At 42.5% G+C, this 16,970-nt stretch overlaps 1 protein-coding gene across 9 annotated transcripts in view; it reads right to left on the bottom strand.

Annotated features, from left to right (window-relative positions):
• Positions 1–16,970, bottom strand: part of PTK2 (protein tyrosine kinase 2) — a 259,848-nt gene that overhangs the window by 200,608 nt on the left and 42,270 nt on the right. For 7 of the 9 annotated variants that reach the window (XM_078071946.1, XM_078071938.1, XM_078071937.1 and 4 more), the window contains exon 3: positions 3,264–3,581. The exons of the other annotated variants lie outside the window; for them this stretch is intronic. In XM_078071946.1, the coding sequence (XP_077928072.1) occupies positions 3,264–3,363 (100 nt within the window). In that variant the 5' untranslated portion in view covers positions 3,364–3,581. The remainder of the gene's footprint in view (positions 1–3,263; positions 3,582–16,970) is intronic. 9 annotated transcript variants of the gene reach the window in all.

Here is a 16,970-nt window from a genome sequence, read left to right as displayed (position 1 = left end):
GGAAGGACGAACGTGTGAGGAAATGGGAAGACCCAAGGGGAAGCAACGCCCGCAGCCCAGAGAGAGAGGAAGGTGGCGCGGCGCAGAGGGGATGCCGCAGAGAGGGCGAGGGGGGAGAAGCCCAGACTGTGCTGGGGACAGAGGGAGTCCTTCCACGCGGCAGGAAGTGTCAGAGAGGCATCCTGGGTCTGCAGCAGGAGCGGCTACGTGCGTGGGGGTCCAGCACGCTTACTAAGACAGGGAGGACTGGGGGAGGGACAGACTTCAGGGACAACAGTTAAGAGGCTCCTCTCTGGCAGGTAAGTATCAGATGTTTATGAAAAATACAAATGTAGGTATCAAGAGGCGGCTGACCACTTAAGTCTGAGACACAGAAGTGAAGATGGGCTGCACTTAGAACTATCTGGGTGGTGGCAGGGAGAGCGGGAGTTTAAAATATTGATACAGAAAAAGCATGACTTCAACCACAGGACCCAGAATCACACAAGTCCACGATTATGGGTATACTCAATCTCAATCTGCTACTGAAAGATCTAGAAAAAGACTGACCCACACACTTATCCCTAATAAGCACAGCCCTGACACCTCTTTAATCCTTCCCAGTCTCAGAGAGATAAAACAACTAAAGTGCATACTAGTATCATCAGTGAACTTTCCAAACAGGGCTTTCTGCATTCAATAACCCTGCAACCAAACACAGCACTGCGAACATTTACCTTTACTTCCATACTCTGAATTAAAGCTGCCTTTAAGCCTAGGAAATCATGATATAGTTGAACACATAACAAAGTCCTTTTAAATATGTGAAAATACGATCTTCTGTGGGAGCGATCTAACATGGTCTCCTTATACCTCACTCCGCGGTACAATAAGCTATATCACAGAGACAGCCATAGATTGTCTTAAGGACACCTTAGAGGTTTCAGTTCAAAGTATACAAATATAGCTCTGTTCCATTATTTTTAGCCTGTTCTACTAAGTATTTTGTGTCTTCTTAAATTGGGACACCACTGTTTTTGAGGTTAATGTGACTGATAAAATCAAATGTGAGGTTTCGAATTTCTAACTGAAAATAGAGATTTAAAGTCTTTGGACTTGAGCATTTTATTTTGTCTTTATCTAAAAGTAGTAACTTTTATACTTGAAAATAACCATTTCAGCCAATTCCTATATACCAACATCTTTGTCTTTATCACACAGCAACAACTGACCAGAATAAAACCTGAAGTTTCCTGCCTTCCTGGCCTGGTACAGAGAAGTACACGGAGAAGCTGGCACACTGCGTCCCCCTGGGGAGGCGGTGTACTCAGCCCCGAGAAGGGGACAGGGTGACAACCTCCTTATGTCGTCAGAAACCTCCTCTTGCACGATCCAGAAGCAAGACCATTCATCAGAGGTAATGGCCTGCTCCAGCCCTGCAAACGCAACGATTCTAAGCCCGATGCTGTCCCTACCTCGTCCCCTCTTCCACACGGGCGGTTCTGCTCTCCTACCCAACCCTGACCTCTATCAAAATGTTATCTCAGTTAAAAAGGCCTCTACTCACTTGCTCTGCCAGTCAGCAAACGTAATGGGAAAATAAGTTGCTTCCATCAACTGCTTTGGGATGAGCAAAAACACCTCAGTCTCGCTCTTCTTCTGAATTTCATATTTCTAAAGTCACCTTGAATTTCTTAAAAACCCAGTAGTCAATTATTTAATATCCCATTGGCTACTGGATTCACAGACTTGAATCCAGCCTCAACTTAGTGAAATCAGAGCCTTATTGCTAAGGATCAGTGCTAACAGAGGGCTGTCACACCATGGAGGTGGTATTGTGCATATGGGTCCCAACAAGTCTGGGAGAGACCAAAATCTTCACAAATATAGTACAAAACTCTCTGCCTCTGAGCACTCGTTACTTGTCATGCTCAATTATACTTTGCAATCCTTAGGTTCTCACCTCAGTTACATTTTTTAAAAGTGCCCATACCCAACACCCTTTAAAATTCAACAGTTTGAATTTAACTCAGCAAAATCTTTACTTTAAATACCTAATTAGGTAATAAAGTGACAGGTGCTTTGTTCAGAGAGCATCACATTAAAAGAGTTCTAACATCACATGTTTTAGAAATGTTTAAAAGGGGCGCTGGCTCAGTCGGCGACTCTCTTGATCTCGGGGTTGTGAGTTCGAGCCCCACGATGGGTGTAGAGATTATCTAAAAAGAAAGAAAGGGAGGAAGGAAGGAAAGGAAACAAAGGAAAGAAAGGAAGAAAGAAAGAAAGAAGAAATGTTTAAAAGCCTAGACAAGAATTACTAGATGATTCTGACAATTTGGTAAATGAGAAGTGATCTAACAGCGAACCTGTGGTCTGGCGCTAGCGGCTCAACATCCTGGAGGCTTTAAAAGTTTTAAGCTAAACACTAAACTGAGTCAGCCTGAAGGTCTACTTATAATACTGCAGGTCTTTACCCAGTACAGGTTTCTTCCTTTTAAAAGTCTTTCCTGAGTAGGTTAACATGATACTTGAATATACTCTTTAAAATAATAATATATGTATTAAATTCTTTATTACGGACTTCATCCCCCCAGAGGTAATATTCACTAGTACTTTAAGAGAAGCAGATAAAGTATTTGGTCTTATTCATACATGGATCACACGGCATTTTTAACTTCTAAACATGCTTCCCAAATACTATCTTGAATGTTACAGTGAAAATGCTGTATTTTATATTTATAATTTTATACAAATAAAAACCCTAAAACATTAAACTGGAAAATGTTTATTTATAGTATTACTGACCCTTAGTGGTAAGCCTACCTTACAATAATAGGGAGTTTCAAATTAAATACACAATCTTTACAGTGAGTAAAGAAAACCAATTTTTGAAATAAGAAAAACCACATCGCTCTTTTTTCCTCCAGTCCTATTTAAGTTAAAATTAGTCTCTTTATTCTTTAAAAACTTCCACATCACAGAACGGATATGGGTGCCTTAATTAAAACACACAAAATAAAACATAAAACTCTAAGAGACACAGAACAGAAAAGATAACTTACTTAAAATGCACTTCCATAAAAATATTTTTATTTACTTTTCTAAAAGCTACCTAGTTTTATGCCAAGAGCTGCAAACCTATACCACATCAATTTTCATTTTTCCTTAAATTTAATTGTAAATCTATTTGAATTAAAGTCTGAAAAACTCTTATCCATCTTTTTAGTGCAAATGCATGAATCTGAATAAAATTTAAACCAAATAGATTTTTAAGTTACGTATACCTTTAGCCCAACACATTGGAAATGGACTACAGCCGCTCTTCTCCATACAGACGGCACCTGCTGGTCTCAGGGCCCCTTGGCCCGCCAGTTCCAGCAACATAAACTCAGGTCTCTCAAGATCAGACCAGGCGTCCGCGCACCAAGTCCCCGTTCATCGCTCCCACAGCGTTCGCTTCGATCCACAGCCACACTAAGTTTCCCCTGTGTGCTCCTTTTCTCAGAAATTGAAGCAAAATTTGGGAGGTGCTCCTTCTGTAATATTTTCCAGCAGCTTGAAGAATGCCTCTCAGTTACAGAATCTTCTCCTGCTTCCGCAATCTGAAACACAGACCATCCTGGCTAGATTAAGCTCCTGAGCAGAATGAAACCTGCTAGTAATGTGACCCCACGGGCCTGTGTTCCTAGATTCATTCAGGGAAGGAGAGAGGGAGAGAGGGGAAAGAGGGAGGAGAAAAAGAAGGCCAGTAGCCAGCACCTGATTAATATGCTAATCCCACCCTTCTGCTCAATTCATCTGGCAGACCTCTGCTCACAAAACCAACAGGCAATTCTAAAATTGAGTAAGCTGCAAATCAAGTCTGACCCAGATCATGTCTGTAGATGGCTCCTCCAACTATTTTTGTTTTCAAAGTCATGCCTTTGGACTTTTACCAGCCTAATTCTGACCTTAAGACTTAAGATAATTGCCTTGATGAAAAATGAGTAATACTGGGGGAAAAACCTTGATCAACATTAAAAGCAAATCTGTAAGAACTATGTCTATAGGAACCCAGGTATTTCCAAGGTAAAGATTTTTTTCAGATTGATAGTTTCGAAGTATGTTTGCAAATTTATAAAAGTATTTAGAAAACACATAAAAACAAGAATTTGAAGTTATGAGATTCTTTTAAAACTAGCTTAGGGAATGTTGAGGAATCCAAGATACCTGATTTCTTAATTTCAAAACATGAGTGAGTACTAAACTCATATTCCTGAAGGAGGAGGACAGAAAAACACTCTAACAATCTGTACTAGTAACTTTTTTCCAAAAATGTAAAGCCACTTACACTTTTTCCATTCAAACTGAGAGACAGTCTCGGTCGTCTCTAAAATGTAGCTATTTAAACACACTCCACTCTGGCAGTAAGACAGTAAGAAACTGGGCTCCTACAGCCTCTGTTGTCTGAGCACACGTGATACACATTCAAGACATACACAGTTCAGCTCTCCTATTACGTGGGTAATTCTGTTTGTAGCAAATCCCATTAACGAAGAAAAAATCGAGTCTTCTACTTAACTGTGAACACGACAGAGGCTTTATGAATTCACTAACTTGTGAAAACAAGAGCTGACAAAGGCTAGGGGAACAAGAGGCCTATCTGTGTCCAGTAATGCCCCAAGACAGCTAGTTTCATTTCTGACACACTACTCTCGATGATGGCTTTGTCTCCAGAAGTTACATTCAGCCTCCTAATAGCAGTCAGAGCTCAAATAACCTCTTAGATGCCCCCAGTGAAAACACATCATTCACCAGCGTGAACTCTGACCCCAGGCAACACTGGGAAGAAAAGGGGCTCCAGAAAAACACAGGCGAGCAAGCTAGGAAGGAAACCGAAGAAACAAGCAGACAGATCACCATTACCGAGGACACTCGGGACACAAAGGCCTACTCTCATCATAGGAGGAATCCAAGTACACCCCACGAGCAAGTCTGGTATCTGACCCAGGCCCCTGAGAATGGCTTGGGATTTAATCTGAACCATCAAATAATATACATACCAACGACACAAGCAAACTCTGAGTCTCTCTTGGAACTTATGACTCTAGAGTTAAAAAACAGAAGCTACCTTTACTAGTTGCCAACGGTATTTTACACACCCAATTTTCCCATCTTATAAGCAAAATCACATCTTCTAAAGATGAGTTAAAGATGGAGTCAGTTAGGAAGAGACAGTTTCACTGAGCCCACCTGTCATCCAAGAAGCCAGAGGGCTTCATGTACGCACACACCCAGAAAAGGGTTTTGAGCCATACGGACTAAATGCCGCAAGCAGCACCGCACAGGAGAGAGAGGCTGCTGCAAGCGAGTGACAGCGGCGGCTGGGGCCTCCATGGCAGTAGAGGAGGTGACGAGAGGACAGACGTGGGAGCTCTTTAGGTGTGGGAGAGGGGAAGCCAAGTCTCTGACTGCAAAGTAACCAGTGGGGGGCAGCTTTCTCTCCCACCCCACCAAGCTAATTTACATTCATCTCAATATCCAAATATCACCTCCTCGTGTGCAAAGTCCTGAGGGTACAAAAGATGACAAGATCCAAGAAGCAAAGACCCCTCCAGGCCAACAAGCAGAGCCCAGCCGGAAGAGCTGAGAAACACTGGGGCCGCTGAGAAGAGCGGACAGGCAGAGGAGGACAGGGCTCGGCCACACAAAGGAGAAGCTACTGCGAGGCGCTCTCCCAGAGAAAACCATCGTACTTCACTCCCGACACAACCCCAACCAAGCGGTTCATACCCCGCGTGCAGCAAAGAGGAGAGTGGGGTTCAGGCAGTGGGGCACAGGCCTACGGCCAAAGGGCTGAGAAACTACACGAGGACCAGTCACTCTGTGACAGCATCACTCCTGTCTTCTTCCCGCTAAATAGGAAAGCCCCAATTATGCTCCTAGATTCCCGATCCAGTAATGTCTTGAAAAGAGCAGGAAAGGCCTATGTTAATGGTGGCGTAAGTGAAAAAAGTGGGCAGTCCCTTTATGCCCTCTGAATAACAAACTCTACAACACACTAACATAAAGGCAGTCATTCCTTAAAAAGTTCCACAGATTCTTTAAAATAAACTCTTCATCATATCAGTAGAGTTGAAAGCAACTCTGGGAAGTCCTACCTCACAGGTAAACTCTTCATTAAAATTTACAAGAAAGATACTACGATTTGCTCGGACTCCAATCCATAGTCATCCTGGACTCCTATCTGTCTCTCTCCTCAAAGCAATCCATCAGCAAAACCCAATATCCTTGCCTTTAAAATAAATCCGGACTGTGTATGTGCCCCCACGTCCACAGCCACCACCGGCCCAGGCTGTTGCCATGCTCCACCGGCCGTGGTTACAGGTCTCGCCGCCCTATAGTCTGTTCCCGACCAGCAGCCACACCAACCCGTTCGCGACGCCCATCACACCATTTCACTCCTCTGCTAAAACTCACCAACAGTTCCCCAGTTCTGCCAGAAGCAGTGCTTACTACATACTCAGCATGGTCCGCAAGGCCCTGTGCAGGTGGCTCCCCTCCCACCTACAGCCTCTGTCTCGCCATGGCCTGGCTCCCGTTTCCTGGGCTTCGACACACTGACCTCCCTGCTGTCCTCTGCCCACCTTTACACTGCCTGCCCCATGCCCGCCCTTAGCCTGCTTCATTCCCCACAGCACTCACTCCTTCTCAGATACCACGTGACTGAATGACACGGTATGTTTGTTGTCTGGCTGCCCCCATTACAACCCAACCTCCAAGGCAAGAAAGAATCCGGTCTGCATACTGTCTTCCGGGCCCTATTACAGAGGTGGTCAGGAAGAGGTACCGGCCACATTCTGCACGTCCATCTGTCACCTAAAGGTAACAAGGAGATGACAGAGGGAATTTTCCTTCTCTTGTAGAGGCCAGGGCCCCAGAAGAGGCAGCTAGATGTTCTAGATGTCAGGACTCGCGCTAACCTCAGTGACGGCATAGCCTGCCTCCATCTTGGGCGCTGCTTTACCTCTGAGACCCTGCTCAGTTCAGGGGCTTGATGAGGATTCACTGAATAAGTGAAGTAAACTATATGAGAATGTTGCTTTTTCAAGAATATAAAAAATGGAAAAAGAAAAACTGACACAAAATCTAGGAAAACCACGTGGACCACCTCTCCCCATCCCACATAAAAAATAAATCACACAACTCTAGCATTCTGGTACTCCTATGAGAACTTCCATTTCAAATTTCAGTACGACAAAAATGACAATACTGTGTGAGATGAGACAGAAATCATCAGAAGGCTAGCAAACAAGGCGATGAGCAAGATCAGCAAGAAGGAAAGGGAATTCTAAACCCTTTCATAGACTGCGCAGTACTGCCCAATATGGCTTCCCCACAGAAACCTGGCCTGAGGTGAGAAAGTCACTGGAAAGAACTATTCAGAAAGAAGCTGCTTCTCTCTCTCTCAAATAAAATCTTAAAAAGCAGGGGGAGGGGCGCCTGGGTGGCTCAGTCAGTTAGGCGTCTGCCTTCGGCTTAGGTCATGATCTTAGGGTCCTGGGATCAAGTGCTGCATCGAGCTCCCTGCTCAATGGGGAGTCTGCTTCTCCCTCTTCCTCTGCCCCTCCCTCCCTTGTGCTTGCTCTCTCTCTAATAAATAAAATCTTAAAAAAAAAGAAAAGCTGCTTATAAACGTCACCAAAAGTGTATCACACAAATCCAAGTCTGACTCTCACATTTCTTATATAGTTACACGGTTTTATTTGCTGGCCTTAAGTAATACTTGAGGGCAGTACTTCTTGGAAGCGTAAAGCCCTAGTAAATGCTTTCAAGTCAGCTACTAGGAGGAATGTGAAAGAAAACTGTAATTCATATTATACATACAGAATTCAAAATTTACCTCTCTTACTTCTTTTATGTTTGCATTAATCAAGAGTTAATAGATTTAAGTAAAATCAACACTATTATACAATGATAGCTCCAATTAGCAGCTGATCACTACAACATACCCTAACTTCCGAAAGCTGGGTATCCTAACCTAAATTTAATTCTATTAAGACTCACAGAATTATCATTTCTATGTCATTGTGCCTCACTGTTTCCACCACAAAACAGAAATAACTTTTCTGAAAATTTTAATCTATTCAACAAAAATTAAGACTTGATAAGGACTAAAGAAATTTAGTCATAAGAAAGGATATAATCATGTTCCAAAGACAAACAGCTAATAGGTCTCAAAATACAACACACTCCAAAAGGTGACGGTATGATTCACCGTTCTTGCAGAGTTTCTAACAGGTACTATACCTCCTCCCTTCTGTTACTCGGAAGGTACTCTGGGGAAGCTGAGGAAGGCACTAAATTTGCAACTGGAAGCTACAAAGGAGCCCAGTTCTATCTGTGAGACAAGGACAGACTCATTTCACCATCCTGAACGTCAGTCTGTTCATCTGCACAAGGACAGTGACAATACCTAACATGTGAGTGACTACGTGCCTGTCATCAAATAGCATAACAGCAACACTAATAACAATGACCATATAATGATGATAATATAATGGGGATACCAAGTTAATGCTTACTCTGTGCCAAGCCCTATCCTAAATACTTTAAAAATATGGACTCAGGTATTAATAACCAGCTTCATGAGGTAGATTCTATTACCCCCGTGTAAGAGATGACGAACAGAAGCACGGAGCACTAAGTAGCTTGTCTGAGGTCACAGACCTCCTGCATAGCAGAGCTGGACATCACCACTCGGGCAGTCAGCCTCCAGTGTGTGCTTCTTCACTAACCCACTGCAGGACTTCACCTATTTTCTCAGTCAGTAATTCCAACCACCACCGAGGTCACAAGCCCCACGTGACACGCGGACACACTGAGGAACCGAGAAATGAAGCAACACGCCTGATGTCACAGCTAACTGGTCGGTGGCAGAGCCAGCACCTGCACCGGGACACCTGCCAGGGCACACACTCAAGCCACCACCCGTAATGACACCACCTCCGGAGGCTGCGAGGGGACCAGGCGACCAGGAAACAGGCCTCACCTGGCCTACAAGGAGGACTTAACCACAGACAGACTATGAGACAGACAGGCTGCTCTCATCCCCGTGCAACAGTCCAATTCACCAAGTTCTGAGGCTCCTGTGACAGTCCCCCGGAGTCCGTGATCCCGCCCGACAGCGGCTACCGGCCATCGCAGAACGTGCTGGACACGTAGCTGGGACCGGGGAGATACATCACAATCACCAGGAAATAAACAGAACAACGAATTACGCACCCTAAGATATATAAAATAGAAGGGAAACTGCGACTCTAAAGAGGCAGAAAATTCTGAACTTATTATCAATTTAGACATTACTCAATTGAGTATTTTTACAGACACTAATGGCCATTTCTCAAGTGTTTTGCCATAAAGGAGATGAAAGCTAAATTCTAGGTTTAGAAACTGTTGGGAGGTTACTTGCCACCAAATTTAAAAGAAAAACAAAAAGGCTCCTGAAATCTCAAAGAAGACGCCACCTGAGGTTTTCAAATATACTAGCAGAGGCACTTGGGTAACACAGAACGGGGCCAGGACCTTACCGAAATGGTCAACCTAACTGTACGTGTTATAAAACAGACTGAGGTTTTTTGGCTCATACTGACCAAATAACTAATATTAAAAGACAATCAAGCCGTTATTTATTTCAATGTTAACATCATTCAAATAAACTCTGCAACTTCTGTTTTAGTGAACGTGCATATACACAGCCAACCTACTTTATCACTTGGTCCGTAGATTGTCATTTTACCCAGTAAATCCAGTTTACTCACAGTGTGATCACTCACCTGACTGAGCAAAGAGCAAAGTGCCTGTTAGAAGGACTGCGGCAGAGAAAGCTGCGGTGGCTCGCGGGCAGTTGGCTGTGCAGTGACACCCACACAGGGAGGCCCGCGGGGGGCGGGGGGCCCTGCTGGCGAGTGGGTCCCTTCTACCATCAACACTGCCCGTTTTCAGGAAGGATCAGCAGCATTGTAGGGGCCCAGTCCTCCCCCAGCCATATCCTAAGTAGGGCCCTGAAGAAGGTGGTTTCTCTTCTCAAACACAGATACACAGTGGTAGGTTTTCTTGGTCAAAGGCCCTCCTCTATCCTTTTGGTTTTCTCACACCGGTATCAACAGATATTATTTTGATTTAGCATGAAATTTATAGTCATTTTTCCAATTCTCCCTAAAACTTTTTATCTCACACCTATCAGGATGATTATTATTTTTTTAAATGGGAAACAGGAAATAACAAGTGTTGGCCAGGACCTCAAGAAGCTGGAACCCTTGTGCACCATGGGTGGGAATGTAAAATGGTGTGGCCCATGGTGCTGTCACCTCAGAAAACAATGGGGACAGAGCTTCAGATGTGCAAGATAAAAAGTGCTGGAATCTGGTTCCCAACAACATGAAAATACATAACACTACTGAACTGTACATTTAAAAATGGTTAAGATGATAAATTATGTTATGTGTTTTTTATTTACCACAATAAAAAAAAATTTTGATTAAAAGAATGTTAAAACCACTTTAATGGAGTGTCTCTCGTTTATTTTACAACAAGCTGGAGAGTATGTCTACTTTTGTAGAAGAGGGAAAAAAGCCTTGAGATGTTAGGAACATGCCCAAAGCGCAGGAGGCAGCAAAAGGGAACAACAATCACCGGTCCCTGTGTAAGGACAGGACACTAGTCCAATACGACAAGGGAGCTTCATGTGGCTTTTTAAAGAAGTTAGCCCCCTAATAAACTCTGAGATAGTTACCAATACACCGTGAAGACTAATAAAAGCAGACCTCACTTAGATGGAGTCTGGAGGCCTGCAGGGGTTGCTCTCACCCCCTACCACTCCTCTTCCGCTGCAGGCCCAACAAGGAGAGATGCACCTTGCAGGCGGATACTACCGAACTAACCCTGCGGGAGGAAGGTTCCTCCTCCATCCCAACTCCCCCCTTTCCTCTATAAAAGAGCAGTCCTCTCCTTTGTTCTGCCTACAGTTCTCTCCTAGCTTGCTTGCCTGGGTTTGCAATTCTTTGCTGTTCCCAAATAAACCCATTTTCGCTGGTAAAAATGACTGGCAGTTTTATTTTTAAGGTTAACAACACTATTTTCAAGAAAAAGGGAGCTGAGGCTGAGAGAAGTAAAGGACTTGGGGTTAAGATCAGACTTCGTAAAATCAAAGACTCCAAAGCTCAAACTGATTCATATTTCCATCACCTTCAACCTGAAAGTCTATTGTTGTCCATTCAGCTTATTGTTAAATACTCCCTGAACCCCCATGTGGCAACATACTAGATATAGGACTCTGGGCACTTCTTTAAAAAACTTCTCTCTAGAACTTGGTTTTCTCATCAGTTAAATAAAGTTAAAAACAGTTGTTATAAGAACTAAGTATTATAAGCATAAAGGCTTGGAGAGTGCTGCATGATGGTGCACTACTCTGCATCTTCTGTATTGGTGCAATGAATTAAGCACTAGGGATCTGAAAACAAGAGGGGCAGAGTTCTGGCCCCTAAGGAGTTCAGAGCCCACGAGAAGACAAGCACGTAAGCCACTGCACCCACAGATCCAGCTTCTGGTAGACCAGTCTAAGAAACCTCCAGTAATCCCCTTTAAGGTTTAAGGCAGTTTGAGGCTTAAATGAGTCATAGGTTTATTTACAAAACTCAAAGACTAGGAACAGCCTACATGTCAAAAGAAATGAGTAAATAAAGTTTGGAAAAGGTATTTGCTAAAAATTTTTCACGGACACTGGAAAACACTCATTAATGAAAAAAGTCCACATGGTATAAAAGAAAACTACAACTCCCAGTCCTAAAATGCAAAGATTTTCAAGATAGATACATACATATACACAATTTTTTTTTTGAGAGAGAGCAAGAGCACATGCAAGCTGAGGGCTGGGGGGCAGAGAGCGAGCGAGAATCCCAAGCAGGCTCTTTGCCAGAGCAGAGCCCTACACAGGGCTCGATCCCACAACCCTGAGATCATGACCTGAGCCAAAATCTAGAGTCAGACGCTCAACCGACTGAGCTACCCAAGCCACACTGAGCCTCATAAGGGCCAGACCGACACAAAAGAACATTTGTAAATGGCTGACTTACTAAAAGATTCCTCCTTCCCCCTTCTTTTAAATCAAGAAATTAATCTCTAACCACTAAAATGAAAAAAAGAGACGTGAGATTTCTGAATCCAAGACAGAGGCAACAATAAAATATATATTTTAAATAATAAAAAAAGTATACGGGCGCCTGGGTGGCTCAGTTGGTTAAGCGACTGCCTTCGGCTCAGGTCATGATCCTGGAGACCCAGGATCGAGTCCCGCATCGGGCTCCCTGCTCAGCAGGGAGTCTGCTTCTCCCTCTGACCCCCCCCCTCTCATGTGCTCTCTCTCTCTCATTCTCTCTCTCAAATAAATAAATAAAATCTTTAAAAAATAAATAATAAATAAATAATTAAAAAAGTATAGAAGAGTATGTAGACTGTGGTATTTCATTGTAAAAGAAAAATACATGCATGCATGTGCTTCCTGGTATATGCACAGATCACCCACAGACGTTTACAGAATTACGAACAGTGACTCTTCCAGAGAATTTAGCAGAAAGAAAGAGCGGGGAGGTTTAGGATTCCCTGCCCACTCATTTGAATTTTGTGCCATGTATATTTCTCTTCAAAATAATAAGTGAACATAAAAAGTAACTATCTTAAAGAAACAGTATCTAGTGAAGTCCCCAATATTTCCCAAGAAAGCAATCCTTTCTAAGTAACACATGCATCAAATAACAAATAAAAAAAAAAAATCAGAAAATGTTCAGAACACAGTGATAATAAAACTAGAACATCAAAATCTTTAGAACACAGCTGAGAGTATTTAGAGGGACATTTCAAACTTCAAGTGCTTATATTTAAAAGGTAAAAACATCGATTATCTATGTTTTTACTTTAAGTAATAAAAATAAGAGCAGAAACTCTAAGTAGAAATGAAGGTGGAATAAGGAGCATTCACACATTAGCACATAAGGCTAAAGGAAAAATGAGTAATACTGATCCTATCTTTATTTAAAATTTTGGTATCTTGTTCCATCATGGATTTTCTGCATTAATGTTTTTTTAAAAAAACACTGCATCAAGCTATTACTTATCTTGATGACCGAGGTTTTCATTGGTTCCACCAATGCCTCACCAAAATCCTGGTCCTCTCCACATTTCACTCTCTCCTGGCGGCTCCATCCACCTCAACTCCAAGGCTCCCCACGCCCAGGCCTTATCACCTAAGGGGTTTGTAAGCCTAGAAACATTTCTGCCCAAAGCATGTTAAATACAATCACTCAATTTTTTTAAAGTGAGGACAAAAAAGGTATTTAACGCTTCTTTTTCAAGGCCCAGAACCACTGTAACTCAACTGTCAGAGCCTTATCTGTCTTACTTGAAACAGTTACAATGAATTTTTTACACTGGACCAGCAAACTCCTTGATTTATAAATGTCTGAATTTAAATAAAGGAGGCAAGGCCTGAAAATCTGTTAGCAAAATTAATGTTTGATTATGGATAGTCCCATGCCCCGTGACACGGCAGAAATCATAAATTCTCTCCTTCTTACTGCAGTCCAAAGGGCCTGCCTTCAGCAGCAACACCTCGACTCCACAAGCCACACCGAGCCTCACAAGCACCAGACCGACACGAAAGAACGTTTGTAAATGGCTGACTTACTAGAAGATTCCTCCTTCCCCCCTCTTTTAAATCAAGAAATTAATCTCTAACCACTAAAATGAAAAAAAGAGACGTGAGACTTCTGAATCCAAGACAGAGGCAACAGCTGGAAGTAGAAAACTGTGAAAAGCAGATAAAATACCCTCCTTGGAGCTGCTGAGGCCGTGGGAACGAGAGGGGCTGTGAGAGCTTCCAAGGGTGAAGAGCCAAGAAGCTGGGCCGGCTTCCGCAGCTGCTTCCACCTTCGCTCCGTATTTGTCAACCTGGGGAACGAGACGGAGGCTGGGAACACGGGCTCTGCACACACACAACTGCGGCAAAGGCCAGAGCAACAGACACGGCTCTGGGGGGCCAAACACCCGGGGGCAAGCGCAGCGTGTTTATGGATGCGCATCACTCATCATCAAAAGCCATGATGCCGACACCTGCTACCACATGGATGGAACCCTAAGTGAGAGGCTGCACACAAAAGACCACGTACGGGATGCAGGATTCCAACTGCATGAAATGTGCACAACAGGCAAATCTGTACGTCAGAGAGATGAGTGGCTGGTTGCCGAGGGCTGGGGATAAAGACCAATGAAGTGACTACCAAGGGGTGGGGGGCTTGTGGGGGTGTGGGGACTAGGAGTTGATCTTTAATTTCTTGTAATTTTAAACAAGGCTAGATCAAAGAATTATTAGACTTATCATTTCTTTTCCACAGTAGTTACAGTTCCTTTAGGATTTACTGGTACTTCTTTTTCTTAGTTGACTTTCTAGAGACTTACTTCCCGATACCAAGTGGTAACTTTTACTTGTTAAATACATTCCAAGTTACTTAAAATGATATATTCCCTTTTTCCACTTTAGCTAGTATAAGTTTCTGCATTTGCACCTCAAAATTTCTTCAATAATAAAAGTCATCTAAGAATTTAGTGAGCACGTCCTATGTGCCAGGCTCTGTTCAGGACCATGAACACCTCAGTGTGTGTACAAAGAGATACACGCCAGGATGCACTGCTAAGTAGTTAACAATCGGATCTGTGGGGAGTGAGAGGGGAAAGCCCCGATGCGTGGCATTTGCTGATTTCTGTGGTATAAATACACCCACCCTATTTGGTTTCAAGCTACCACCGACTCTAGTATCTCTCTCTCTCTCACACACACACAGACGTTTTCTCTGCCCACAAGGAGTTTACATTCTATCAGGGGAGAGAGACAACAATAAAATCATAAATAACTATACAGTATATCGTCAAGCAGTGTTACTTTAAAAATTACTAAGTTTAGCAGGGTAGGAGGGATAGGAAGTGTGCACATAGGGGAATGCAGGTTGCAGTATTAAATAAAGTGGTCAGGGTGAGCTACACTAAGAAATATACACACATATACGTTCCACATTAGAATGTGGAAATTCAAAAACATCCTTTTTTTAAAATTTACAAGAAAATCACACAGTATGTACTCTTTGGGGCTTAGCCATCTTTTAAACAGTATGTTTTGAGGAAAAGCATCCATGCTGTGGCATGGAGATTCATAGTCACTGCTAGATAGGACTTCATCATACGAATGTACCACAATTCTCTGTCCATTCTACCCTTGATGAACAGTGGGCTATTTCCAGTCCGGGACTATTACAAATCATTCGTTTCTTGTGCACGCATCTCTGCTGTGTGTCCACCTGGAATGGAACCACTAGGCCAGTGTGCATTCTCCACTTCAGTAAGTGCTGCCAAACTACTGTCCGAAGTGGATGTACAAAGTGACACTCCCATCAGCTGTGTTTGCAACTTCCCACTGCTCCCTAACCTTCAAAAGCAAAAATGAAACAAATAAGCCTAACTTTCAAAGCGGTGGTATAACTTCAGAGAGGAGCTGTAATTTGACTGTGCATCCTAGTCTGGTACATCCTATGGCATTCAAGAGCTATAACGAAATCTAATGCTGTTTTTAGTAATAATATAAATGACACCAAGATGAAACAGAGAAGCCATGTTCAAATGCGTTCAGAGGTCTTGTCAGTGGTGACACTGGCACGGTTATTCTGAAAGGACAACACAAGTTTCACACACATGAATGATGAAGCAATGACATAAACGGGCTAATGTTAAGAACCAAGATTTTAAGCAAAAGAGAAATGAGATACAAACATAAAATCAAAGAAGTAAACCATTTTAATCTTAAATTGGAAGTATCGAGATAAACTCATGACTTATTCTTTTCTCTTTCCAAAAAATACACACTTCATATCTCTATACCCTAAAAAAGCCCAGAAGCAACAATATGCCAGCATTACCTACCACAGTATCCAGATTATAGTCTCTAAACACCATTTCCCACTACAAGGAATCAAGGCTCCTTAGAGAGATGGCTGATTTCAGGTCTGTGGCAAGAAAGGTACAAACTGAGCCTGGAACTATTTTATAGTGCCCATAAACAAGAAAACTATAAAAAATTACTGGAGCCATTTCCTAAGGACACAGAAGATATCTATGAAGGGCAATCTGACCATCAAAAAGAATGACTGCAGTAAATTAACATATACATATGTGTGTACACATACACACACATATAGAGGTCATCTTAACATCTATGCATTTATGATACTAAAAATAATTCTCCCTTGTGTAAGTCACCACTGGAGTTTGTTGGCCCCTTAGCCAACAATTCTGAAACTAGTAAATACAAGAATTATGCATTTATCCTACCTTTTCCGTATAGGCTACATTTCAGGATACCCAAATAGTTAAAAAACAAACAAGAAAGCTCCGGCAAGCAAGTACAGAAGGCATGGCTGAATCAGATCATCACTGTTTCTGCAATTCTGATACAAAGTACCCAGGCAACCACCATCAATGCCTGCAAAAGCCACTAGGTGGAAGAATCACGACACCATCTGAACAAATGATTAATGGCACCATCCCTAAGAGGTGAAGCCAACAGCAAGTCTTCTGGCCCCCAGAGTTGAAGCTCTTTCTAACTGGACTCCTAGCAACCAGTTTTGAAATTTATGAATTAAATGACATCACATGATACAATCAGCCAAATTCAGAATGTGGGACATTCTGTAGGATAAGTGACAGTTTCTTCAAGAGCAACAACAAAAGCTGTTATTTAAAAATAAAACTGAACGGGTAAAAAAGCAGGGAGTGGGAAATGTTAGAGATACGCCAACCAACAGGTAAAAGGCTTTTTAAAAAAATGGGGAAATTAGAAAATTAAACATTACCTAGCTTTATTAGAGAAAATATTTTATTTTTTTCTTTCTTCTTTTTTAATTTAAATAGGC

This window comes from Halichoerus grypus, chromosome 5 (assembly GCF_964656455.1).
Source record: "Halichoerus grypus chromosome 5, mHalGry1.hap1.1, whole genome shotgun sequence".
Taxonomy (NCBI): Eukaryota; Metazoa; Chordata; class Mammalia; order Carnivora; family Phocidae; genus Halichoerus; species Halichoerus grypus.
The sequence above is the reverse complement of the archived record's forward strand: the minus strand, read 5'-3'. Positions and strand labels throughout refer to the sequence as shown.